The sequence below is a fragment of the Lachancea lanzarotensis genome, scaffold LALA0S04 (genome assembly GCF_000938715.1).
Source record: "Lachancea lanzarotensis genome assembly LALA0, scaffold LALA0S04, whole genome shotgun sequence".
NCBI classification, from domain to species: domain Eukaryota; kingdom Fungi; phylum Ascomycota; class Saccharomycetes; order Saccharomycetales; family Saccharomycetaceae; genus Lachancea; species Lachancea lanzarotensis.
Genome location: NW_019212882.1, coordinates 406,001 through 431,269, shown reverse-complemented (window position 1 = coordinate 431,269; position 25,269 = coordinate 406,001). Strand labels below are relative to the sequence as shown.

Genomic DNA, 25,269 nt, shown 5'->3' with positions numbered 1-25,269 from the left:
AATTAAATGACCTAAATTTGTATAAGTAGAGACGATCATTGCCAGTTACCAAGGACTCGTAAACAGCGGAAACTCATCGCTTCTGAGTCGATGTCGACGGTCAAGAATGGTAGGATTATCGCCAAACACCCTTCGGTAAAGATACTGTCCCACAAGCAGATTAAAACGACGATCTATGTTAAATCCACAACGCCTTACATCTCAGCAGTCAAAAGAGTGAACAAGTTTCTGAGCCAGTTGCAAAGACACGGAGCACAATATGTGACCGTATTGGGTATGGGTAAAGCTGTTGAAAAGACGCTTTCTGTGGGATGCCATTTCCAGGAAGAAAAGGGCAAAAAAGTAGTGGTGTTAACTCAAACCATCCCATTAGTGGATGAGATTCTTGCCGAACAAGCCGGCGACGAAGGCGAAAGCGCCGAAGATATTGAAGACGCGGATTTAGAAACCGTACTGCGAAAAAGGACCGCTAGTGGTGTTGAGGTTCGAATATACCCCTAGTTCTTCACGGATGCCGTCGATTTAAAAAAAGCTCAATGCAGTTGTTGCCCTCATATTGTTTAACATTGTATTCCTATTTACACACGCTTAGCCCTAGAGTGCTCCAGCATTCCCTTCAATTCATCTATTTCCTTTTGGACTCTTTTCCTACTTTCGACTGTCTCGAATTGTGCAATCAAGCTTTCGCAAGCCTGGGCGCAGTCTTGGAACCGTTTTCGATAGTAAAGTAAGTGGCAGTACCCCATAAGCTTGTGTCTTACTTGTTTTAGCGTAAGATCAGGCCCAAGATCTGAGTGATCCTTCGCCAGTAGATCTTCATTCGCCGTCATCATCCAGCCAACCGGGGTCCATACTGGTCCTTTTTCTACATCAAAGAAATGGTTTCTCTCGTTTTCGTACTCTTCAGAGCTTTGACCTTTGCGAATCTTAGTCTTACCTGTGGACTTCCTGACCATCAACTCACCTGTTTCTGCGTTTAGCGATATGGGCTTCGTTAGAGCCTGATTTGGTCTTCCGGACGAGTTTGAAACCGCTTTCACATCGTCTGCAGCCGAGGGAACCGATATATGTAAGTTTTGGAGCTTTTCGGTCACCATCTTGGGGATTATCGACCTTTTGGCTAACATTTTGGCCTGCGATGAGCTCTCATTTTACTTCACAGTAGTTTTTCAACATAATACTACACTACACTAACTAGCTGTCTTTACCAAAAGCTGAACGTAGAGTGAACAGAAATCGTACTTGTAGAGTCTATTCGAGCGATTTGAACTGGACCTCTGCTTTTCAATCAAAATCTGTAGGGTACTTTGCGGCCTGTGGAACGTATCTGTCGCGCTCATGAACCTAGGCTTGTATCTTATCGATCTACGCTATCGACCTCTCGATATATATACATACATATATATATGCCGTGTAGTGACACCAGCCGCTAGAACTTAATCTGTTTTTTTACACTGCGTTAAGAGCAACAAGCATTTCGCCATCTGGATAAAATCTTTCGACCAGGTCCATCTCTGGTTCAGAATCATCACCTAATTCGTATATGGCCACCGAAAAATCTAGGTAATCTTGTGGCCCAAGAGCGATCATTGGAGCGTGCCAAACACCCGCACCATATGTTACGGCCTGAGTTCCTTTACAAGTGAAGGCCCGCAACGTGGATAAGTCTGGTTCGTCTTGTTCGTCTGATAAAGCCACAACTACTAGATACGCCAGAGCATTGGCATCGCGGCCCATAGGTACGAACGTTTGTGAACTATTAGGGTGTTTTTCCAGTACCTTGATGTCGTGTTGAACCAGATCGTTGGTGGAGTACTCTAAAAAGCTTCTTTTCAGATGAGGGCGTGGGAAACAGCGGAATAGGTTCCAATGAGAGGCCCTGACATCGCATTCTGTTGGGAAAAGGTTTTGATTCCGACTCACTTTTAAAATTTTGATGGCAGTGCCCTGGTTAGCACCCTTAGTGGCTTGAGAGCCGAGCTTGTGGATCTCCTCCTCCGGAGATACAATAGAGCCATATTTTTCAAATTCGCCAACCGATAGCGGTTGTACTGGGATACTTAGCATCTTTGTAGTTGGTGGTCAAGAACGGGCTTCTGGAAAGCATGTTAGAGTGGGCCAAGGTTTTTTGATCGGTGCGATGTCCCTGTGTATAAGCTTTCTAGATAATCGGTTCGGATCTGACCGAAATTACAACCTGCTGGACTACGAACAGCGTTTGGCCAATGCCAAACTGTATGTTACGCTGAGAGGCTTCTAGAACGAACAAACAAGTAGCAATGATAGAATTAGCCGAGCTTGAGTTCATGGAGATGAACAATTGTAAATAAAATGTCTTTGGCAGTGTATTCGAATGCATTAAGCTGGATAACGTGCCCTAAGGCGTAAAAAAGTGAAGATCATCCTTTAAGCTCAATATTGCCATCGATAAGCTCGTTGATCAGTCAAGTATACTCAATAATGGGATACTGAAGTAGCATGAAAGCAGGCCCTCTCGAAGAGCATCGTTTACAGCTAAATTGCTTGTTAGTTAACAAACGCAGTGGTGCCCAGAAGCCATTTGAACATAAGCAAACACAGCACCTAGTGGTGACACCATACTTTGCTCACTATTATAGATTTACAATTCATGGATATTTCATCGCTCTGAGACCTTGACTTGCCCTGGTGCGGCTCACGACTGCTGTTCGAGTTCTTTCTAGATCACTCTGTCCTTTACTGTCGTTTTACTTGTATTTCACTTTATATCTCTAAATGCACATCATCGGCAACTTTACCAACCAAGGACACTTCGAATTCGTCGAAGCGCCGCCCCGAATAAGCCCGAACTCATCCAGGATGACGGAACCTAGTGTAATTGAAGAATGGAAACGAACAAAGACAATAGGTATTATAGGTATGGGCGACATGGGCCAATTGTATGCTGAAAAATTCGCACATCATGGATGGAAGGTAGTTTGCTGTGACAGAGAAGAAAGGTTCGAAGAGTTGCTGGAGACTTCTAAGCATCAAAAATACACGGTTCTCAGAAATGGACATTTGGTTTCCAGAGTCAGTGATTACATTATCTACAGTGTAGAGGCGGAGATCATCGACAAGATCGTAAAAGAATACAGTCCGTCCACGAAAATAGGAAGCATTGTTGGCGGTCAAACCAGCTGTAAAAGCCCGGAGATTAAAGCATTTGAAAAATATCTACCTCCCGATGTGGACATCGTTTCTGTACATTCCTTACACGGACCACGAGTGGACCCTGAAGGTCAGCCACTTGTTTTAATCAAACACAGATGCCATGACAAAGAGTCATTCCCCCTCGTAGAGGCGGTAGTATCGTCTCTCAAGAGCAAACACGTTTATCTCACATACGAGGAACACGATAGAATTACGGCGGATACTCAGGCCGTGACACACGCAGCATTTTTAAGCATGGGCGTTGCTTGGTACAAAAAACAGCTGTACCCATGGACCATTGGTGTCAACAGATGGTATGGTGGATTTGAAAATGTCAAAGTCAACATATCACTGCGAATTTTTTCTAATAAATGGCATGTCTATGCTGGATTGGCAATCACCAACCCGGCGGCTCACGAGCAGATCATGCAATATGCGAAGAGCGCTACTGAATTGTACGCGCTTTTTGTACAAAACAAAAAGGAGGAGTTGAAAGAAAGGCTTTATGCGGCAAAAACGTTTGTGTTTGGGAAACAAACGGGACTTCTCCTACTGGACGACTCGATTTTAGAGGGATATTCCCTTAGCAAACATGTTCCACAAGAAGGCGAAGAAACGCTTCCAAACTCACATCTATCGCTGTTGGCAATCGTAGACAGCTGGCACCAGCTTCGAATCAATCCTTATGACCATATAATATGCTCCACGCCGTTGTTTAGAATTTTTCTGGGCGTGACGGAGTACCTTTTCATGACACCAGATTTGCTGGAAACAACGATTGGAGCAGCGATCAATGAAACTGCGTTCCGCGCCGACGATTTGGAGTTTGTGATCGCCGCCCGTTCATGGAGCTCAATTGTATCGTTTGAGAGCTATGATTTGTACAGACGTCAGTTCAAAGAGGTACAGGATTTTTTTAAGCCAATGCTACCAGAGGCTAACAAAATTGGAAATGAAATGATAAAGACCATTTTGCGCCATTCTGACAGGAAAAATAGTTCATAAGTGAGCGTATGAGTCTTGCTTATGGTTAAATCCATTGTGTAAAACATTGACGTAATGTTACTCGGCTTAAGTTCTGGCATCATTTGTTCATTTGTTCAATATTTAATACGCCAGATGCGCTATGTACGTAATGCAAAAATCATTCCTGAGGTTCGTGCGGGAAAAGTCTTGGATTGGCTGCTTTTCTCTTTCTATGCAGATCTGAATCGCTGTCGCTTTCGGATTCAGAGTGGGTAGCTACTGTGGGACTCGTTTGAGCCGTTTTTCGCCTTTTGGTGTCCTTGACTTGAATGCTGCTATTGTCGCATGCGATAGTGTTGCTGAGGGGCGACAGGTAGCCGTGGTGAGGTCCAAACGTTTGAGTATGCATCTCGGCCCGTTTGGCTTTGGAATCGGCCCACAACTGCACTGCACTCAAATCCTGGGAGTTAGGTTCAAAATTAGTGCTCAGTTGCGGGAAATGCGTTTTGAAGTCTTTGATCATCGTTCTGTTCCACGTACGTGTGAAACGAACGTCATTTGCGCCCGGTGTGTGGTCCACCATGCGACAGAGCTGTTCCATAAACCCGACAAGACCTTGTGTCAACAGCAAAGGTGCCAAATGCGTCAGACTTACGTTTTGGTTTGCTGGAAAACATGCATTAGGCGTAAAGCATCTCATCACCAAAACGGGCTCTGTATCTGATCCGCCGCAGAAAAACACTCCATAGACCTCTGCTGTCTCACAGTTAAGTACAAAGTTCCACAGACGTACGTTTGCGTCCTGAGGCCGCACAAAATACCGGTCGCTTCCTTGGTGCCATAGCCTTTTCCAATCGCGCAGTAAACGTCTTGTAATGGGAGAAATCATGCAAAAAACACAGGGAAAACTGGAAAATAAACTGAGATAGAGGAACCTATCGATATGGAAAATGAAATTATGTCAACCAGCCAGCAGTTGATGTGATAAAAAGAGGGCCTATGGGCTGCTTTAGTGGTAGCTGTGTTTTACTGTGTTTCTGTTCATGATGAGATGGGATGGGATGCTTTTCATTTCCAAGACATGTGATTCCAGCGACACATAGGAAAATAGTGATAGCGCGCCTTTCTTGTTGACCAGTTGGGAAAAGCCCGTCACCATCATAGAAAAGACTCTTACAGGATATCTAGCTTTCTCACACTGGCTTGTATCGAAAATAATATGCAATGGTCAAACCTATTTCACCTGTTTTCAGAATCGAAATCGCAGCAATATACTGTATAGCCATTAGCACGACATACATTTATGCATAGACGCTAGGTCGAAGCGATTCCTGCTATGGATTGTGTGTATTGCATTAGTTTTCGATACATTCATAGCGTTTCGAATGCGTAAAAGTCTTGATAGGAGAGAACAGGACCCATCACTGTACCACAATATCTGAACAATTGTCACAAGTTGAATAATATTTTCAAACCCTCGAAATACAATTTCCAACTCGTTGGATTAGCCTCGCGGTAGCTTCACGGTAAATTGTCCGCTGTGCGAGTAACATTAAAGTTGATGACGATATTTTGTAAAATTGGGCATCGTGAATTTGCTGAAAATTCACCAAACAATACATTTTATCAGATCAATTCTGATAGTCCACATATTCACTGACAATGTTCGCCATTGTAATTGTCGAGCTAGTGTTGCAGTGAGCCTTTTGACATTATTTCGCTGTCGCTAGGTGTGTATGTCCGTACCATATGATTCATCTTATATTCCATTGACACCATAGTTAAAGACTTCTGATGGATACACTCTTCAAGACCGTCCTTTTCGCTTTAACACCACGACCATTTAGCCCTGTTCGGTCGTTAAGATGTCCACAATCAAGGAGCGATATGAGAGTTCACCAGGGCCTTTTGTTTCTTTGGAATTTTTCCCTCCCAAAACACAGTCAGGGAAACAAAACTTGATGGCACGAATGGGTCGAATGACAGCTCTCAACCCACTATTTCTGACTGTTACATGGGGCGCGGGGGGCACCACGGCTAAAAAAACATTGGAGCTTGCGGCGCTGGCTCAAAGAGAGCTAAACATACCGGTGTGTATGCATCTGACTTGCACCAACACCAGTAGAGAGGTCATCGACAACGCTTTGAAAGAGGCTCACAAAGCTGATATTCGTAATATTTTAGCACTCAGAGGCGATCCACCTGTGGGTGAGGATTGGGACCAAGGGTCTGCTCCATCTGATTTCAAATATGCGGTCGACCTCGTCCGGTACATCAAAAAAGAATATAAGGACGATTTTTGCATTGGTGTGGCAGCTTATCCTGAAGGCCATTGTGAAGGTGAAGCCGATGTGATGGATCATAGTTCGTTGAGAGACTTGCCATTTTTGAAAGAAAAAGTGGACGCCGGTGCAGATTTCGTCATCACACAGCTGTTTTACGATGTCGAGAAGTTTCTAAGTTTTGAGAAATTGTTCCGTGAGCAGGTTTCCAGTACTTTGCCCCTTTTCCCAGGTCTAATGCCAATCAACTCCTACCAACTGTTCAATAGGGCATCGAAATTATCGCATGCTTCAATTCCCGCTTCTATCCTCAACCGTTTCCCTTCCGAATACCACGCTGATGATAACAAAATCCGTGCCATTGGTGTGGATGTTCTGTCTGAAATTGTGGAAACTATATATGAAAGGACTGAGGGAAGAGTGAAGGGGTTCCATTTCTATACGCTGAATTTGGAAAAAGCTGTTGCACAGATTGTAACGAATGCGCCATGCCTTGCAAAAATGTTCGAAGAAGAAAAAGATGACGATTTGGTCGATGGAATAGAGGAAATAGCTTTGGAAGATTCGGATACCAGTGACAGCTCAAATATGAAGAAGAGAAGGCGCCAGTCATCTTCACATAATCCTGATAGGACCTCAAATCGAGTTCTTATTGACGACGAGGATAGAAATATTGTAAAGGGAAGGGAACCGTCCGGAGCACCCTCTAGGAAAGTCGTTTTGTCAATATCTAAAGGTTCGGGTAGTCTTGGTAAAGATGCCACATGGGATGAGTTCACCAATGGTCGGTTTGGTGATTCTCGTTCGCCAGCGTTTGGTGAAATTGATGGATACGGCCCCTCATTGAAAGTGAGCAACCAAAAAGCTTATAAAGTGTGGGGACAACCACAATGCGTCAAAGATATACAAACCTTGTTCAAAAGGTATTTGGAGGGAGCTCTAGAGGCATTACCATGGTCAGATCTTGGACTCTCACCTGAAACTGCATTGATCCAAGAAGAGTTAATTCAGCTCAATGAACGCGGATATCTTACATTAGCATCACAGCCGGCGACTAGTTCCACATCTAGCACGGACAAAATATTTGGATGGGGTCCTCGAGGTGGCTATATTTATCAGAAGTCATTTGTTGAGATGTTCGTGCATAAGGAACAATGGAACAATGTATTGAAACCCAAACTTGAGCCGTTGTCGCCAACTGTGAGTTTTTATGTTGGAGACTCTGGTGAAGCCTTTCACTCGAGCCTTGAAACGGACGGATCCAGCGTGGTCACTTGGGGTGTATTCCCAAATTCAGAGATTTTGCAAACCACAATAGTCGAAGAGGAATCTTTCAAAGCATGGAGAGACGAAGCCTTTAGTATATGGCTAGAGTGGAGCAAGCTTTTCCCCCGTGGTTCTGCCACCAATTCGCTCCTGAGACAAGTGCACAAGGACTATTACCTCGTGTCAATTGTCCATCACGACTTTAGCCAGTGTGACGCGCTGTGGGACCTGCTATTGACCTGATTCGGAGCAGGTGCCGTACGACCTGTCTGAGTGATGTAAGCAGGTTAGATAGGTTTTTAGGGCAATGTAGTTTAGTACAGCTTACAACTGATGCATTAAGGCTACCGTTCACCATCATTCAGGTAGCAGGAGCTTTGCGTTTCCGTGAAGAACTGGATTCAGCCGCTTTACTGACTTCCAAATGTGCCTCCAAATAAGTACACATCTTTTGATCGCGACCACGGTTCCAAGACTGTATCATTCCGCCCATAAACGTCACACTACTGTCCCGCAGCAGAAACACACCACGACTGAATACCGCCCCCGGTAAAACCACCAATTTCGAGCCCAATACGCATGAACTACCGTCGTTTTTCAGAAAGTTTAACGGTGACATGTTGATTGCAAAGTACATAGCGCCTGTTTTGTCCTGTAAAGTAAGTTTGAATGTCGACTTGTCCGCTCCTGTTAATTCCGTATCAACTGGGGCATCTGTGTCGACGTCCACTGCGGTTACCAAATGTCTGTCAGCAGATGTACTAACACGATCTACTCGCTGCGTTCGAGGGTCCATTCTCGAGCGTATAACGTCCAATTGACTTGCTTTTGACCGTCCAATGTTCTCTACCATGCATACTTGGAACAGAAGTGGTCGCTGGACCGTAATTAGTCGTTGGTCTTCTATGCCCTGGGGTGACCATACGGCACTGGCTAACGCATCGTCTATGAGACGTGTTCGCTCATTCTGTGCAGCATTTGAAGCAATCGAAAAAGGTCCCTGGGTAATGTCGGCCGTCAAAATGCGGCTGGACATGTTTTCAGGACGTAAAACTATTTGCTTACGATAGTTTGAGGATCTCTCTTTTCACCTCTATATAAAACTAGTCAATTCTACATGAACTTGACGAAATACGCTACACATCATGAATACAGGGAAAGTTCATAAAAGTCCATTTGGAAGGCGTTTGATATGGCAATCCAGACCATTCTGGTGATCAACAAGTCTGGTGGGCTGGTATATCAGCGAGATTTTGTTCCCAATGCTCCACGTTTGTCGAGTAACGAGTATTTGATCTTGGCAGGTACGCTGCAAGGAATTGTAGCGATTGCGAGCCAGATCACCCCAAAATCCCTGCAGCTTGACGGCAAAAGCAGTGCTAGAGGTGGCAGTGAGCCGATGGGTAATAACAGTGCGCCTTTGGTACCATATATGGGGACTTTGGGAGCTACAACTGCTAATGGAGCACCTTTGGGTAGTTTTTTAGGTCCTGACTACTTCAACGATGCGTTTGCCAGCTGGAATGGCAGAGGGCTTAAACACGTTACTACGGACCAGAACTCTCTGTTTGTCTATCATACACTTACCGGTATCAAGTTTGTGGCCGTAAGCACGCAGCCAACGACCAACGCAATGGCGGTGGCAGTCGCAGAAAACCTGCTGCGCAAGACGTATTGCTTGTATGCTGACTACGTTATGAAGAACCCGTTCTACGAACCGGAAATGCCGATCAAATGCGAACTATTCGATCAACATTTGGGTACGTTGGTCAAGCAGCTGTAGGAGATAGCAATGGCGGTGGGTGTGAGTTGGTGACTCAGGGCTTGCGATGAACTGACCTATCTTGACAGGGCGGTGTGTGTGTGGGTGTATCTGTGTGTGCTAAAAGAATCTTGGAAGATTCAGCGTCGGTCACGGCCGATCGGGACCGGGTTAAAAGCTTATCTCAACATATTTTCTTTGCAGGTTATCATATCTTGAGAACACTACATCGGCCCAATACCCAGGGAGAGGGGTCTTTTATCGCATTCCATGTTAGATTCCGGTGCATATTCAGCTCTGCCAATGCCCTGATTATAGACGAACCTGGTTGCCTAGGTTCCCTAGCACTTTTCATGTGTCGATGTTTACATCTGTACCGAACAGGAAAATCGTCAGGAACTTCGACGTTGACAATGCAAGGTATAAATTGGCAAGATAGCGGTTAACTGAAGAAGCCTTCTTGGGGACCCTTCCATCAGTAAGACTTCCCGCTGCTATGAAGCTAGATCTACTTTTGAGTGCTCTTTGCGCTTCTACTGCCCTGGTGGCTGCCAACCCACTTTTGCGTAGGGCATCATCGTCCAATGTGTCGACTTCCACAAACTATACACAAACTGCAACCATAACGGACGCCGCTTCTGCAACTGATACTGTCTTGACTGTGTCACAAGGTCGTTTTGGTGCGTTGTTCAAGCCAAAGGTGTTGGTCATCAATATGTTCACGCCCGAACAAAACGCTTGGGTGAACAATCTGGACCTCAAGTACAACATTTCCGTTCCTATGCTGTCACCTGAATACCCTTTTGTGCACTCGAACTCAAACTACACAATCATGTCTGTGACCACAGGTGAAGGAGAAATTAATGCTGCTAGTACCATCACCGCACTTGCCCTTTCGCCTTTGTTCGATTTGACTGACACTTACTTCATCGTATCCGGAATTGCCGGTGGATCCCCAGACTTGACGACCATTGGGTCCGTGACGTATCCCAAATATGGTGTACAAGTTGGCTTGCAGTACGAGATAGACTCGCGTGAAATCCCTGCCAATTGGTCGTATGGGTACGTTAACTTCAAGACCAGCCAGACCAATGTGTATCCAGGCACAATCTATGGTACTGAGATCTTCGAACTGAACGAAGCCTTGAGAGACAGAGCCATGCAAGTGGCCTCGAACGTTACTTTAAATAACGGTACAAGCGGCAACGTGGCCTTCCGCCAGAAATATAACACCTCGATGGCTGTTACTGGATCTCCAAAGCTTGTGGCTTGTGACACAGCCACCTCTGATGTTTACTGGTCCGGTGCGATCTTGGAAAAGGCTTTCAGTGACTACGTGACTACCGTCTCCAACAGCTCAGCAACTTACTGTTCCACTCAACAAGAAGACAACGCAACTTTGGAAGCGTTCTTGCGTGCTGCCAAACACGGTTTGGTTGATTACGCGCGTATCGTGGTGATGCGCGGTATTTCCGATATTGACAGGGCTCCTCCAGGTATGAACGCAACCACTTTCTTCTTCAGCAAGAGCTTACAAGGTGGTAGCAGTAGTGCTTATGCCAACTTGTACGCTGCTGGATTACCTTTTGTGCAAGATATTTTGGGTAACTGGGATACTTTGTACGCTGAGAACCAATTCACTCCAAAGAACTACATTGGGGATTACTTCAACACTCTAGGAGGTGTTCGTGACTTTGGTTTGTGAACAGTAAAATAGTATTAAATCTACATGAGATATAGTTTATAAAGATACCTTGGCAGCATTGCCTTTATAACTGGGAGTTTGGTGCGCAATGATAGAAATGGGCTTAACTTGACGGAAACCAAGAGTGGGAGCAAATGGTGGGGAACAAAACTTTTGGAGTGGCAGTATCAGCTATTAAAATTGAATTTATCAGGGCCAAAGATGGTAAGTTTTTTTGAGCTTGACGGTGACAGATTGACCAACCACTGTTCTGATAAGTGTCTTGGTGGTTTCTTGCAAAACTCATAATGAGTAGTTCAAAGTGTGATTGCCGGGTGAAGCGTAGGATTTCTTGGTTTTTAACAGTATTTCCATTGGAATGACGCACAACATATGATATTTACCGGAGATCTCGAATCGATTGGAATTGTTAAAGCAGCCGTTACACAGCTAGCAGTTGATCCAAGATCTTCAAACATTAAACCTGGCTATCAAGTGCATTTTCAACTGAGTTTTTGGTCATAGGTTCATCTAACACTTTTGTTATCATAAGGAGCTCGATATGTGACCGCCTCGGATTGTCAAATGGTAAGAGAAGAAGCAAGAAAGGTAGCAATTAGCGTTGGTTTAGCTCAACACATACCGCTTCACATCATGTATCATTCTCATCGCTTTCGTTCTTCTGTCCATATTACGGATATTTTAAAGGTTCAAGTTGACCAAACATTTGGAAAAAGGCTGCAAGGATAGCATGCTAATTGCAGGCATGAAACATTGATACAAGGCCAGCATTCCATCACTGCGCATCGCGTCAAAAACAGCTTGTTACTCGAGGGGCTCGAAAAGTACTCACGAGTACTCTTCATTGTACATCATTAGTACTATCAATCATTCCTTTCGATCACTCCTACAAAGCACTTTTGGACTCAACATGGCCATCAAACTTTGTGGGCTATCCAGGCCAACACTCAAAATCCTAACACGTCGTGATGAACGCCTTTTCCATGTTTAAGGCGGGGTTCTAGGCTTTCCCTGCTGCCAGATTTCGCTCCTCGCAGTGACAGGATGATCGCGATGGATTTCAAAGTTTACTCTTCGAGCTGACCACACAGATGCTATTGGACACTTTGACTAGCTACTTTTATGCACCCACTGGACCTCTGCTTCATAGGGATAACTGCTGCCCTCGTTCGTTCTTAGAAAACCAGGTACTTGGTGCTAAAAAAAAGGCTGGGCGGCTAATCGTACAGTTCTATAAAAATACAAATGTGCTGTTTCCATCGATACGGCAACGCTTGGAAACAAATGAGAATTAGTATCCGAGGTGAACTTACGACGATAGGCTGTGGGGCAGACTTACTTGGAAGCCGTTGGTGATTTTCAAATGATGCAGAAGTTCAACGAGGGTACAGATAATGAGGGTTAATAAATCTCTACTTTGAGTGCCCCAAAGCCATCGATAAAGTGGCGCTGTGGCGTTTTCATTTCTACAATTTCTAGCCGCTAAGAGTCTCTTTCCTTGAGAAATTACGGCGTACAAACTCCCATCGTATCAAGTGGCTGGATTGTTCCATACGCTTAGTGATCCAACGTCTTTCTGGAGCTCACACGGTTTCTCTTGTGCTCCGTTGTTGATCAAAATCTGACTTCATGCAGAACTACTATCCCGCGATTTCTGATAGTATACGAAGTGCATGCATTTCTTTTGAACTTACTGCATCCGACCCTCTACACGCTTTGTAAGACACCAGTTTCACAATTTAGCCGCATTTTGGGAACCTATGTTGACTGCTCCAATAACAAAGTTGTCCTTCCGGCAAAAATTATCGTTTCTTATTGTCGTTTGGCGTTGCTTAAGTTTTCTTCACTGAAAAGAGTACCTAGCTCAATTCCTTCAAGGATTGAAATTCGGTTCTGAACACTATGCCCTTATACTACCCTTACACAGTCGGAACCACCAAGAATAACAGTCATGTCTACTGCTAATAAAGCCTGCAAACTTCTACCTGACGATACATAACGGCACTAAGCAAGGAAAAATATTCTGTTCCAAATTCTCATTGCAAAGTTTTTGTCTATGCCTGCTACATCTGCTCGCCCTACTGATATTAAGCTGGCCAAGACTCCGAAATCCAGCCCCTTTTGCAAGGTTTCTGAAGCCAGGAACTGGTCAAAGACATCGCACTTTGCACCTAGCCTCTCCACTCTGATTCATTTGCCTTTCGGCAACCCTTGACTACACTCTAACTATACCTGAATCGTTGTTTCAACCACGAACTGTTCGTCAGGGCTCATGTCAAACTGCCGACTATTTCTTCCATATGTGCCTAATGAGACATACTTCCCATCATCCCATTGTCGCTACAGGCCTGATAACCTTCCACTACTACCCACGTCATCGTCGACAATCCAGCAACGCTGCGTTCGCAGTCTGCGCTCTTAACACCGTCACACCACACCTAAATGCCTTGGACGTCTGGTGATCCTCCCTGTTGTCGCTTGAGAAGAAAAAAGAACCCAAAAAAACAAAAAAAAAACAGAGCTGCTACGGTCACCTTTGAGTGAAAGTGGGACCATCTGGGTAGCTCGAGATGGGCTGATGAAAACTAGCTCTGCACTGCTTGCCGTGTGCGCAATTGATTGCATTCTCCCGGACATTTTCTGAGCTGTTTTCGATGTTCAGGTGGTGTGGCCAGGCAAAAAATTGACTATGTGCAGTGTCAATGAGTGGTTGGTTAGGGGAATGTCAGGACATTTTGGAATGGTGTGGATGATTAAGTGGCATCGGTGAAACGTTGAGTCCTCGGAGTATTGGAGAGACACTCGCGCACCTATTGGGATGATGTGAGAATATATAAATGTGTGAGAGGCCCAATTTTCGAATTGACTATGGGCTAGCACAGTTGCGACTAACTTGAAAGGGGCTTCAAGCGATATGCTCACGAACTGTCAAATCAACAATTTCAAGCTAACCCGTCAGATTGGGTCTGGTGCTTATGGGCTGGTATTCCACGCAGTAGACCTGATTACGGAAAACGAATATGCCATCAAGGCTGTGGTGAAAAATGGCGCATCACGCGAAATCAAACAGGCCACAATGCTGCAAACGCAGCTATACTACTACTTCAAATCGTTCCAAAATCGTTTGTACTTACCTGCAATCGCGTTGGACTCCATAATATCGCTTACCGAGGAACAATTACAACGGGCACCACATTACCGCGAGCTCGCATTGCATTTGCAAGTACACGCTCATCCTAACGTGGTGACGGTGCACCAGGTGCTAGAATCACCATTGGCAACCTTTCTGGTACTGGATTACTGCGAACGCGATCTTTTCACGAGTATTGTGGATCACCAACACTTCTCCAACGACGGTGCACTAGTTAAACGCGTGTTTCTGCAATTGTGTTCCGTATTGCAGCACTGCCATGCCCGTGGCGTGTACCACTGCGATATAAAGCCTGAAAACATCCTTTTAGATGCACACGATAACATTTACCTGTGCGACTTTGGACTCAGCACAAGGGCTGAAAAACTACCTGCCAATGTCTCGCTCGGGTCCAGTTACTATATGGCACCTGAACGTTTGTCCTGCCCGTCTTCGTTGCAGGTCGATGGCAGCGCCCCTGCCACAGTCTTGTTCCCGACTTGGGCGGGAGACGTTTGGTCTTTGGGCATAATACTGATAAATCTAACATGCATCCGCAATCCGTGGCTCAAAGCTCACCAGCTCGAAGACAACACTTTCAGCTATTTCGTACGCGACCCCAAAGTACTTCAAAAGATTCTGCCTGTCTCTGAACAGCTTTTTGGTATTCTGAAAGATATTCTGCAATTGGATCCCGTAGCGAGAGAACCTCTACCGAGCATTATGGATCGTGTCTCTGCCTGTACGTCTTTCACCGTATCGGGTCCATTGAGCCACGTCGCCCCACTTAGTGATCCCGAGATACACAACTATCTCACCAACTATCGCGGACTTACCATTCAGCAAATGCTGCACAACTACCACTCCGACGAGGACCTTAGCCGCTTCGACAACGATACCGAAGCCACAAGCGAGGATGACTGCTCCTACCAACAGCGCTTCGGCAAAGCAAGATCTAGTGAAACCAAACAATCTAGAGAGCAACGAAGCAATGAAACCCCCTACCAAGACCATCAACAGAATACCCTCAACCCCAAGTCCTTTAATACCAACCTGGCTACCGGCTTACCCATCGAATTTGGATTGAACGTGTTGACCAAGAACATGTCCGTCGTTACAAATTATTCGGCTGACAGCCGTTGGCAGCCGCAATGCTGAGGATTTAATGCTACGATTAAACGATAATTTACGAGAAATGACCTTTTTAACCACCCCACCAATGTATAGTTAGTACTGGATCCTATAGTTGAATCCATGATAATGATAAACAATGTTATACGCACGACGAAAAATGGTCGAGATAGGATCTGAGCTGTGAAACGCTCTTTGATACAAACCTTAGAAATATAGCATACTACTACTGTTTCAAACCTATGAGAACAAGCATCCGGTGCTGTACTCGAAGTAAAAGAAAATATCAGAAATTAACATAGTGTATCCGGCTGTGTAATTCAGATCAATGAAATGCCAAAAATGATGCATCTTCTAATTCCTCATTCAGTAACAAATGTCTTTAAGTCTGCATGACACTCTTGCACAACTTGTTCAACAGATTTGTTGTCCACGTCGACGGTCGAAGCCAAATCTTCGTCCGGCTCAGGAAGCATCAAATCGCTAAATTGCGAGTTAATCATGTTGGCTTTCATGAAATGGCCCTCCCTTTTGGTAACACGGTCTAAGATCAACAATCTGTCAGCGAACAAGAACAAAAAGTAAAAATCCGTTTCTGGCCTATGCGAACGCATAAGGTCTCGGTACTTTTTCTTCAAGCTCGAGCACGTCACAACCCACAGTCCCGAATGATCCCTGGAGCTTTGAGCTGATAGTTCACTCACTTTTTGAAGCCATCCCCATCTATCGTCGTCCGTCAAAGGGACACCATGGCTCATTTTTTCGATGTTTTCAGGTGGATGCACTGTATCACCCTCTAAAAACCCAAGACCAGGATACGAAGCCTTGTACAGATCTACCAGCTTTGCTGCAATGGTAGATTTACCAGTTCCCGCTGTTCCAGCCAAGACAATGACCTTGGATCTTGAACTTCCCGATGTCATATCAAAGTGCTCAAAAATGACGCTAAAATCCCCCGGTTTTCTTGGCAAAATGAACCTTAATTTATCCTTTTATTCTGAACACTCCTGAATATTTCAAGATGCTCCAATGGTACCGTAATGTAGCGTCAAAGGGAGTTTCGTGAGTGTTGAACTGTTGGCCAAAACGTTGGTAAATGACTAGGCCTGTTGTACTTATAATATCTGGGGTAACATACGGCTAGTACAAAGTGATATACGTCTATTAAACATAGCAAGAGGACTTGAACCAGTTTCTGAGCCAATGAGTGGTACTTTGTTAGCCATTACGATTGAACCATGTAGTTTATGAGCTAGCCAAATTCCCCAGGTTTAGTGAGTCTTTTCTTTCAATCTTTTTGGAGCTATTTCGGTGAACTTTTCTCTTCGTCATTTAAAGAGTCTCAATAATGATAGAAGAAGCTCCACCACCACCGTTGCAAATCGCAGCAGCACCAATTTTGCCATGTTCTTGGTTAAGCACGGATAGTAGGGTCACGACGATTCTGGCTCCAGAACAACCGAGTGGATGGCCGATAGCAACGGCACCACCGTAGGCATTGACCTTTTCGAGTGGGATATTGAGATTCTGTGGGTTGGCAATTCCTACGACGGAGAAGGCCTCGTTAAACTCGAAGAAATCGATCTGGGAAATGTCGAGACCCGAATGTTTCAAAGCCTTGGGGACAGCCAGACTTGGAGACCATGTGAAATCGGCAGGCTCTTGAGCGGCCTCACCCCAACCTTTAATGACAGCTAGTGGCTTTAGACCTAGTTCTTGCAACTTGCGTTCAGAGACCAGCACGACGGCGGCACCACCATCGTTGAGTGGCGAAGCGTTAGGGGCGGTGACGGTTCCGTTTTCCTTCTGGAACACGGTACGTGCAGATCTGAGTTTTTCAACGTTCAGCTTTGCAGGTTCTTCGTCCTGGCTCACCAAAGTGTCAGGTTTGCCCCGGAAACCCTTAATCGTCACTGGAGAAATTTCACGGTCGAATTTTCCCTCGGCTTGAGCTTTTTGGGCCTTTTGGTACGATGCGATGGCATAATCGTCCTGTTGTTGACGTGTGATGTTGTGGTCGCGGGCGCATTTTTCTGCATGAACACCCATTGCTTGGTTATCGTAAGCGTCGACAATTCCATCGCGTTGGATGCCGTCCACTAGCGTTGTGCTGCCAAACCTGGCACCGGCACGAGCTGCAGGCATGTAATATGGTGTGTTGGACATCGATTCTGCTCCTCCTGCGACCACCACGTCGGCATTTCCACACATGATCGTCTGCGCTCCTAATATGATCGCTTTCATACCAGATGCACACACTTTGTTGACTGTAGTGGCCACAATTGCCTTGCTTAGCCCGGCAGAAAGTGCCACTTGTCTGGCAGGTGCCTGACCCACATTTCCACTCAAAACGTTACCAAAAATAATCTCCTCCACCTGGTCCAATTTCAATTCTGGTACCTGTGTCAGGGCTCCAGAAACAGCGGTTGCACCTAGCTCAACAGCGGTCTTCGATGCCAAACTTCCTTGAAAGCACCCAATTGGTGTTCTAGAGGCGGCAACAATGTAGACTTTTCCGGACATTCCTGAAGTTATTATGGGGTTTTCTATGCCTAGGAGTCGATTGCAATGGTCAAATCAGCTCAATTCCTTTGCTTTTAGCCGGTTTTTAGAAGAAGTGGCGAACAGTTGGAAAAGTACGATTTTGGAACTCGGGTTTTTTTTAATCTGTGTACGATCGACTTTGAAATAAACGATCGACGACACAGACGTTAATAGTGATTATCTTTCCGCGTCACAGGCGTGTATAGTGATTACTATTTTGTTCAATCCAAGTGTACTTCTTCAGGTTGTTCACTTCATGTAATGCTCATAGGTTTGTTATTCCACATCGTTCAAGTAATTTTGTTCTTCTTGTTGGGAATGAATCCCGAACGTGCACCTGTTTTTTTGATGTAGGGATTGCGTTTCAGACGGTCGAGTTTCTCGAAAATGATCATCTCACAAATGTTTTTGAGCTCATGCGCACTCCGCTGATCGATGAAATAACTCGGGTAGCGATTGCTCAACCAAAAGTACAGCATTATGATGTTGTGCAGCGACTCGTAATGCTCCAGGGAAAATTTGTCGTTGTCGATACATTGGGGGTCCAAAATGTCAAAGGAAAACGGATAGCTAGTCAAGGACCGCGTCTGTCGCTGCTCTATGGTGGTGCAGAAATTCACAAACGCTCGTTTCACAAGCGGGAAGTCCTTCACAGGCGCATTGCTGAGTCGCATTTTCTCGAAAAATGGAATTCCGTCCATGTGCTCGAACATGGCAATATTGCTCAATCTGTTCTTGAGATCACTCAGGGTGAAAAGCTTGGCAGATCTCTTTTCCACCTCGGCCGCTAAAGTTTTTAAAAGCGTTGAAACTCGCGACCCTGCTGGCAAATGAGTCATCAATTTACCGCAAATCTCGTCCGTCGGCCATACAATCGCAGATTGCAGATACTCAATTGGAGAGGTCATCCCGGTCTTCACTGCGCTCAACACTACAGGGTCCACGCCCGTTACGAAGCCAATAGCAGCTTTTTTGCCATCATCGACTGTACTTCCTGCGGAGACGCTAGCAACCCTAAATCTTCCTGCACGTCCGCCAATCTGCTTTATGTTGGAAGAGGTCAATTCTGACATTTCCTGACCGTTGAATTTCATGTGAGTAGTGAAGATGACTCTTTCAATGGAGAGGTTTAAGCCCATTCCTACTGCGTCCGAAGCAACAAGTACATCGTATTCGCCACTGTTGAACATATTCGCCTGTTGTATCCTCGTTTCTGGTGGCAGAGATCCGTATATAACGGCTACTTTCAAGTTTGTAACTTTCTCAATCTTGAGCTTCAAATCCAAAATTTTTTTCTTGGAAAACGCTACCACGCAATCCCCCTTGCGTAGTCCTTTTAAACCGCCTTTGAGAGAATTTTCGTCAAGTCTTAATTCGCCTAATCTTTCATATTCATTGACTACAAGCTCGTCTCCGGTCATCCTGACAATTTTCTCCACCAGAGGAAGAGCGCTTTTCTCTCCACATAAATGAACCTCGCGAGCAATGGATCCAAGCAAAGCGTTTGTCCAAGCCCATCCTCTATCTAAATCACCCATCATTTGAATTTCGTCTAGGACCACTACATCGAATTTTTGTGATAATGGCACCATTTCTACGGTTCCTGATGTTAAGCCCGCGGGATTCCCCATATCGTCAATTTCCTCTATAACCTCTTCCCCCGTGAGTAGATTGCATCGTATATTTTCGTTTTTGAACCTTTCGTAGACTTCTCGTGCGAGCAGTCTCAGCGGACCTGCGTAGTAACCCCTGTCGCATTGCTTGAGTCTCTGAAGCGCACGATATGTCTTTCCTGAGTTTGTAGAGCCAATATGCATTATGATGCGTCTTCTCAGTTTTCTGGCCTCAGGAAACCACTCTGCAGGATTTGATATATCGATGTCCTCCGCACTATTTGTGCTGGACCTAATTGGAGATACCAGTGGCAGCATCTCTTGTTCAAAAATAAAATCGAACACGCTCCCTATAATGTGGTTAAACCTTTGCTGAGCCGTTAAAGCATTTTCAGAGTTTAGAATCTTTTTCCACTCGTCCTCTGACACTGCACTGCAATTAAGTAACTGGCAAATTAATGTGTTGGGATCTGATGGTCGTACAAATTTGGTCACAGCTGGAATGTACTCTTTCACCTCTTTTTCCAGCTCCGTATTTCGAAGCTGCATGTACAGATACTCTCGAGTTCTTAGCCAAGCATATTTCTTGGCTTCCTTCTCCACTGGATTGAAAGCCGATAGTTTTGTATCGAGCACGTATCTCAATGATGTGTCTATAAGTGCCTTAAATTCGTGATCCTTAGTGTACATGTTGTTCGATTTTTTGGCAAAGTTGAGAGCCAGTATGTTGGAGTTCTTACGCTCATCGGGTGGAAGATGATTGAATGACGGCTTTCCCCAAGGCCATTCTGTGAATTTTTGAGCGTTTCCAGAGTTCAGCAAATTAAGATGTCGTACAAATCTGCTTGGAGTAGCAGTAAATACTCGATAAATGCCACGATAGGCACGCCTCTGGATCATTACCGGATAACAACCAAGTTTCGATGGTATGAGATGAGCGATGAGCTTGAAATGATGGTTAAAATATGAATATCATGATATACGTGGGAAGACCTTTTAACAAACGCTGAGCGCACTGTCACCACCCCTGGAACTTTTGGATGATCTAAAGAAGTGCAGTCTGTAATGAAGTTGGATTAATGACCTCTTGGTGTCTTTTTAGCCAAAGCCATTGTGTTTTCGACCCAGCCGTCCGCGCCACCACCCTCCAAAATAGTGTCATAAACCTCTTGAGTAGGCCACTGGTCGAGATGCGAGTTTTTCGTGCCCACTATCGCGGCGTTTCTCGTGCTGGGAATCCTTAGCATTTCTCTTTCAACATCCCATCCCACACGAGCGGCCAGAGCTTCTACACGGTCCACCAATCCAGCGTAAGTGCTGTTTCCACTTTTCATGGAGCTCTTTTTGACACCATAGCGAGCCCTCTGGCCAGAAAATCCATGCGAGCAGCAAGGTATTACGACAAAGGGGTATCCTAGAAGTGGAATCCAACATGTGAGTTCGTCAGAGTGGTTCCCTATTATGAAAGTGTCGCGTGGAAACTCGGTTACATTGACGCTAGAAGACTTTAACAGATCCTCACTTGAGTATACGACGGTGGCAGGTGCAATTTTATCTTGTATCTTTATGGGGAAGTACCTGCCGTTGTGATAAAGCTCTGGTGCTCGTTTCTTGATTTCCGGATGGGGTCGCAGCAAGATGGACGGTATTATGACCTGCTCCTGCAGCTTCTTTTGAACCTCTTTGGGGTAGATTTTCCAGGACTTCCGTTGACGAGCATCAATTCCAACGCCGCTAATGCCCTCCTGGAGCAGTAAATAGCATAGAACACCGTTGCCACAACCAAGGTCTCTGAACTGCATCTTGGTGGCAAATAAAGGCCCATAAAGCTTGATCCACAGCTCTATCAGAAACGCAGCAATGGCTATGTCTTCGAAAACGTGTTTTTTCGGGTCCGTACTCTCAGCCCAATTGTCGACCAAAAATTTTGAATATTTTTTTTTGAGTGCAATGTACCGATCCTGGAACAGTACTTTGTCAACAACCACGTCGTGTGTGACTTTCTTTTCGTATCCAGCTTTCACACCGGTTGAATGTTTGTTGGCTGTTTGCAGCAGACGACGCGCCGTTCTGACAACACGTTCGCCCTCGTCTTGAAATTCCTGAGCGTCCTGTGGGGTAAATGGCACGTAATGCACAGATAAGCGCTGCTCATGAAGCAAAATCCCCACCGCTTTAACGTGTGGAATGTAAAATGGACACTGGTCTTTTTCTTGCAGATGAGGGGTGTATGTGATCAAAGAAGTATCTGTGAAAGTCCGAGAGTTGAGCAGTAAACACGTCTGGTTTATGATGGCGTCTTTGTAAGGGTTCCGAGGAATTATTCGCCGCACCATTGCCGTTTTCTGTGCAAGTTGCAGATCCAAACTGGTCTCGATCCCACGCACCTGTAGGTCATCTTCATTGACCACTTGAGCCTCAGAATCCGCGACCGTATGTTTCTCCTCCTTAAACGAAAGTTGCGCACCGGTCTCCGCGTCATATTCCCATTCCTTGAGCATATCTGCACGTAAAATCACCGTAGAGTTGATGTTAGGATGTCGAACAACGTTCATCATCGCCATTTCAAAGTGCTTTTTCTCAAACTCAACGCGCTCCTCCGTCCTGTACATACAGTACCAGTCCGCGCCCAGGACGCTGGGCTCATTAACACTATATTTAGCCGACATCGGACCGCTTTATGAGATATCTACGAGTATAAGTTTCTTATAGATGTAGCTCTTCTCGAAGCGCTGGAATATCGAATTTCAATTTGAAAAGCTTCAATTCGAAGGCTGGCGTGTATAGTGATGGATATAGTAATTAAAATTCAATTTCAAGAAATTGACTAGTTATATCTCAAGAAGAGTGTAACTCGTGATAAGGATACCTATAGGTTTAGAGGTACATCTTAACAATTGTGGTGTGAATTTGCGTATTAGAACTATAATATGGCATCTTCGTCTCAGTATGTGGATTTGGAGGTCAACGATTTATCCGATGCGCGAAAAAAACGTCAATATTGATACAAATCGGCGTTCTATGCAGGTGATGCGGTAAAAGGATGGTATAATTGGTTCACTTGTGGTTAAGAGCCAATGGGGTCATAATATGTTGGTGTTGGCGGCTTTCCCGGCGCACTTTTATCCTTCAAGGTCTGAAGCCAACTTTTTAAGCGTTTTTTCTACCTGCAAGAACACACATCATGGCTAAAAAAACCAATGATCACTTCGTCTTAACATTCGACTAACAGTTTCTCAAAAGATTCAAACAACTCGAGAAATTGGGCAACGGTACATACGCTACCGTTTACAAGGGCCTGAACAAAACGACAGGCGTGTATGTGGCTCTCAAAGAGGTCAAGCTCGATTCTGAGGAAGGCACACCCTCGACCGCCGTGCGTGAAATTTCGCTCATGAAAGAGCTGAAGCACGAAAACATCGTTAGACTTTACGACGTGATTCACACGGAGAACAAGCTGACGTTGGTGTTCGAGTTCATGGACAACGACCTCAAAAAATACATGGATTCACGTATAGTGGGCAACACACCTTATGGGTTCGAAATGAGTCTTGTGAAATACTTTGAGTGGCAGCTGTTACAGGGCGTGGCTTTCTGCCACGAAAATCGGATTTTGCATCGTGACTTAAAACCACAAAACCTGCTCATCAATAACAAGGGCCAGCTAAAGCTGGGGGATTTCGGTTTGGCAAGAGCGTTTGGAATCCCAGTTAACACTTTTTCCAGTGAAGTCGTAACTCTATGGTATCGTGCACCCGATGTTCTCATGGGGTCCCGCACTTATTCCACATCAATCGACATCTGGTCGTGTGGGTGCATTTTGGCAGAAATGATCACGGGCAGGCCACTTTTCCCTGGTACAAACGATGAAGAGCAGTTGAAACTGATCTTCGAAACTATGGGTACTCCCTCCGAACGCACCTGGCCAGGAATCTCCAACCTGCCCAAATATAATGCTCAACATCCTCAGCACTTGCCCAAAGATCTGGGTGCGCTTTTGCAAAGCCAAACTCGTGAGAAAATGGACCTGGCACTGATCGACCTACTTTACGGCCTCTTGCAACTGAATCCGGACCGTAGACTAAGTGCCAAGCAAGCTTTAAATCACCCTTGGTTTGCGGAATACTACCAATAGTGGTGAGGCACGGTAACAAGTGTTTATTATATTATGTACAATAGAGAAGGAAAAGAACAAATGCAGCCTGACATAAATCATTTCACCACATTGAAACTAGGTTTGCCGCCGTATCCAGAAACTTTTTCAACGAGGGCATGGTCCTTGATCTCATTGAGCTTGATCCAAAGATCATCCTCGCATAATAGACCTAGTTCATTACTATAAAACTTTCGAATGAACTTGCCGACTATCTTCGCTTTCCGGGCGCTAATAAGATGTGCATCCTTGAGCTTCTCGCATAGTAACAACTGTAGCAAGCGTGGGGTTACCGAAATGTACAGAAAATCGATGAAAAGTATCAACGGATTGACGTCCTCGAAACTGCGTTTGTTTTGAACAGACAAATGCGTTACCAGATTCAAGGCAAAAAAAAGATGATTGATGTCCAGTTGAGGAGTGACGCCTGCGCTATCGATGAAAAACCACTGCAAAATAGAGTCGGCGGTCAAGGACGGGTTCTGAATTGCATACTCGGAATGTAGACGCAGCAGAAGCTGGTTGTACAAGACGGGTTTTGTCAAAATATCGTTTTCAAAAAATAGAGCAGGATATTTGTAGACTGCGGCAGGCAAATCTCGCAATGATTTATCTGTAGTTGGATCCACCTCGAGAGACTTTAATGGAGTTTCGAGGTTTTGCAATAAAGTGTTCTGAAACTGCTCGAATCTAAGCTGTTGTGTGGCTCCCACGTCTTCCACAGCGGCTATCTCATCGATGAAATCCAAAAACGAAGGCGATGCATTTAGAAACTGAAGTATGAGGGGAACGTCGAGCGCACACTCCGCCAGTACCCACCAGGGGCGATAAGAAGAGCCGCTGGAAGCTTTGAGAGCGGCATTGACATCAAATACAAAGTTCACTGACAGATATTGTTCGATCAAATATTGCGAAGGTTTTAGACACTTGGAAAAGTGCCTATTTAGCAGTGGTAATGGACTATTACGTCCAGAAAACACAAAAATGCGTTCCAAAACGTCTTGAGATAAGTCCTGAAGTCGCAAGGGACTTCTCTTGGGACCCTGTTTTTTTCGATCCGCCGTGGTTCCTGTGTTGCGACGTTTTCCTATGTGCTCATAATAAACTTTCTCCCTCACCTTTTTCGCGCGCTTGTTGGGCCGCGTGGCATAACCGCTCTTCACATAACCCATAAATAGCCAGCGGTGCCCCCAACTCAAGTCAGTGTACGCCTATATTTCCCGGAAGTTTCGTAGAGATTTGTCGAGATGAGATGAGCATGAGATGGTCGGATCAATCAGATTCCTTCTATCACTATGTCACGAAACTGTCACCACTCATTTAAGGACAACATGGGCAAGAAGCCAGCAAGCGGAGGGAGAAAAGTTTGGATGTTAAGCTGGGGCGCTCGTATGGAATTAAATAGCAGTTGAATACTCGATTGGCTTGTTGCATATTTTTCGCTTTTCAGGTTTTGGCTTTTTATCAAGTCCAGAGGTGAAATTATAGTATTGGAAAGAAGATTGAACTTCTGGTAGCTTAATCGAAGGCTTTTTTGAGCCAAAAA

At 45.1% G+C, this 25,269-nt stretch overlaps 16 protein-coding genes across 16 annotated transcripts; 7 read left to right on the top strand and 9 right to left on the bottom strand.

The window, feature by feature from the left end:
* Positions 1 to 90: 90 nt before the first annotated feature.
* Positions 91 to 501, top strand: POP7 (LALA0S04e05160g1_1; the record flags this gene model as incomplete). The annotated part of the gene is made up of 1 exon (XM_022772787.1): positions 91 to 501. One exon carries the CDS (start codon positions 91 to 93, stop codon positions 499 to 501), a length of 411 nt encoding a protein of 136 aa, XP_022628217.1.
* Positions 502 to 578: 77 nt separating this feature from the next.
* LALA0_S04e05138g (LALA0S04e05138g1_1) lies at positions 579 to 1,127 on the bottom strand (the record flags this gene model as incomplete). Its single annotated transcript, XM_022772786.1, has 1 exon — positions 579 to 1,127. One exon carries the CDS (start codon positions 1,125 to 1,127, stop codon positions 579 to 581), a length of 549 nt encoding a protein of 182 aa, XP_022628216.1.
* A 322-nt stretch (positions 1,128 to 1,449) lies between these two features.
* On the bottom strand, positions 1,450 to 2,067 carry DAL3 (LALA0S04e05116g1_1; the record flags this gene model as incomplete). The annotated part of the gene is made up of 1 exon (XM_022772785.1): positions 1,450 to 2,067. One exon carries the CDS (start codon positions 2,065 to 2,067, stop codon positions 1,450 to 1,452), a length of 618 nt encoding a protein of 205 aa, XP_022628215.1.
* Positions 2,068 to 2,838: 771 nt separating this feature from the next.
* Positions 2,839 to 4,176, top strand: TYR1 (LALA0S04e05094g1_1; the record flags this gene model as incomplete). The annotated part of the gene is made up of 1 exon (XM_022772784.1): positions 2,839 to 4,176. One exon carries the CDS (start codon positions 2,839 to 2,841, stop codon positions 4,174 to 4,176), a length of 1,338 nt encoding a protein of 445 aa, XP_022628214.1.
* A 139-nt stretch (positions 4,177 to 4,315) lies between these two features.
* Positions 4,316 to 5,026, bottom strand: UBS1 (LALA0S04e05072g1_1; the record flags this gene model as incomplete). Its single annotated transcript, XM_022772783.1, has 1 exon — positions 4,316 to 5,026. The coding sequence occupies one exon, from the start codon at positions 5,024 to 5,026 to the stop codon at positions 4,316 to 4,318; it is 711 nt and encodes a 236-aa protein (XP_022628213.1).
* Positions 5,027 to 6,002: 976 nt separating this feature from the next.
* MET12 (LALA0S04e05050g1_1) lies at positions 6,003 to 7,928 on the top strand (the record flags this gene model as incomplete). The annotated part of the gene is made up of 1 exon (XM_022772782.1): positions 6,003 to 7,928. One exon carries the CDS (start codon positions 6,003 to 6,005, stop codon positions 7,926 to 7,928), a length of 1,926 nt encoding a protein of 641 aa, XP_022628212.1.
* Positions 7,929 to 8,046: 118 nt separating this feature from the next.
* RMI1 (LALA0S04e05028g1_1) lies at positions 8,047 to 8,721 on the bottom strand (the record flags this gene model as incomplete). The annotated part of the gene is made up of 1 exon (XM_022772781.1): positions 8,047 to 8,721. One exon carries the CDS (start codon positions 8,719 to 8,721, stop codon positions 8,047 to 8,049), a length of 675 nt encoding a protein of 224 aa, XP_022628211.1.
* Positions 8,722 to 8,877: 156 nt separating this feature from the next.
* On the top strand, positions 8,878 to 9,468 carry TRS23 (LALA0S04e05006g1_1; the record flags this gene model as incomplete). The annotated part of the gene is made up of 1 exon (XM_022772780.1): positions 8,878 to 9,468. The coding sequence occupies one exon, from the start codon at positions 8,878 to 8,880 to the stop codon at positions 9,466 to 9,468; it is 591 nt and encodes a 196-aa protein (XP_022628210.1).
* Positions 9,469 to 9,943: 475 nt separating this feature from the next.
* LALA0_S04e04984g (LALA0S04e04984g1_1) lies at positions 9,944 to 11,152 on the top strand (the record flags this gene model as incomplete). The annotated part of the gene is made up of 1 exon (XM_022772779.1): positions 9,944 to 11,152. One exon carries the CDS (start codon positions 9,944 to 9,946, stop codon positions 11,150 to 11,152), a length of 1,209 nt encoding a protein of 402 aa, XP_022628209.1.
* A 2,914-nt stretch (positions 11,153 to 14,066) lies between these two features.
* SKS1 (LALA0S04e04962g1_1) lies at positions 14,067 to 15,440 on the top strand (the record flags this gene model as incomplete). The annotated part of the gene is made up of 1 exon (XM_022772778.1): positions 14,067 to 15,440. One exon carries the CDS (start codon positions 14,067 to 14,069, stop codon positions 15,438 to 15,440), a length of 1,374 nt encoding a protein of 457 aa, XP_022628208.1.
* A 335-nt stretch (positions 15,441 to 15,775) lies between these two features.
* On the bottom strand, positions 15,776 to 16,336 carry LALA0_S04e04940g (LALA0S04e04940g1_1; the record flags this gene model as incomplete). Its single annotated transcript, XM_022772776.1, has 1 exon — positions 15,776 to 16,336. The coding sequence occupies one exon, from the start codon at positions 16,334 to 16,336 to the stop codon at positions 15,776 to 15,778; it is 561 nt and encodes a 186-aa protein (XP_022628207.1).
* A 409-nt stretch (positions 16,337 to 16,745) lies between these two features.
* On the bottom strand, positions 16,746 to 17,936 carry ERG10 (LALA0S04e04918g1_1; the record flags this gene model as incomplete). The annotated part of the gene is made up of 1 exon (XM_022772775.1): positions 16,746 to 17,936. One exon carries the CDS (start codon positions 17,934 to 17,936, stop codon positions 16,746 to 16,748), a length of 1,191 nt encoding a protein of 396 aa, XP_022628206.1.
* Positions 17,937 to 18,247: 311 nt separating this feature from the next.
* Positions 18,248 to 20,470, bottom strand: SUV3 (LALA0S04e04896g1_1; the record flags this gene model as incomplete). The annotated part of the gene is made up of 1 exon (XM_022772774.1): positions 18,248 to 20,470. One exon carries the CDS (start codon positions 20,468 to 20,470, stop codon positions 18,248 to 18,250), a length of 2,223 nt encoding a protein of 740 aa, XP_022628205.1.
* Positions 20,471 to 20,646: 176 nt separating this feature from the next.
* On the bottom strand, positions 20,647 to 22,239 carry TRM44 (LALA0S04e04874g1_1; the record flags this gene model as incomplete). The annotated part of the gene is made up of 1 exon (XM_022772773.1): positions 20,647 to 22,239. One exon carries the CDS (start codon positions 22,237 to 22,239, stop codon positions 20,647 to 20,649), a length of 1,593 nt encoding a protein of 530 aa, XP_022628204.1.
* Positions 22,240 to 22,500: 261 nt separating this feature from the next.
* PHO85 (LALA0S04e04852g1_1) lies at positions 22,501 to 23,705 on the top strand (the record flags this gene model as incomplete). The annotated part of the gene is made up of 2 exons (XM_022772772.1): positions 22,501 to 22,517; positions 22,814 to 23,705. 2 exons carry the CDS (start codon positions 22,501 to 22,503, stop codon positions 23,703 to 23,705), a joined length of 909 nt encoding a protein of 302 aa, XP_022628203.1.
* Positions 23,706 to 23,782: 77 nt separating this feature from the next.
* Positions 23,783 to 24,895, bottom strand: LALA0_S04e04830g (LALA0S04e04830g1_1; the record flags this gene model as incomplete). The annotated part of the gene is made up of 1 exon (XM_022772771.1): positions 23,783 to 24,895. One exon carries the CDS (start codon positions 24,893 to 24,895, stop codon positions 23,783 to 23,785), a length of 1,113 nt encoding a protein of 370 aa, XP_022628202.1.
* Between the last annotated feature and the right edge of the window lie 374 nt (positions 24,896 to 25,269).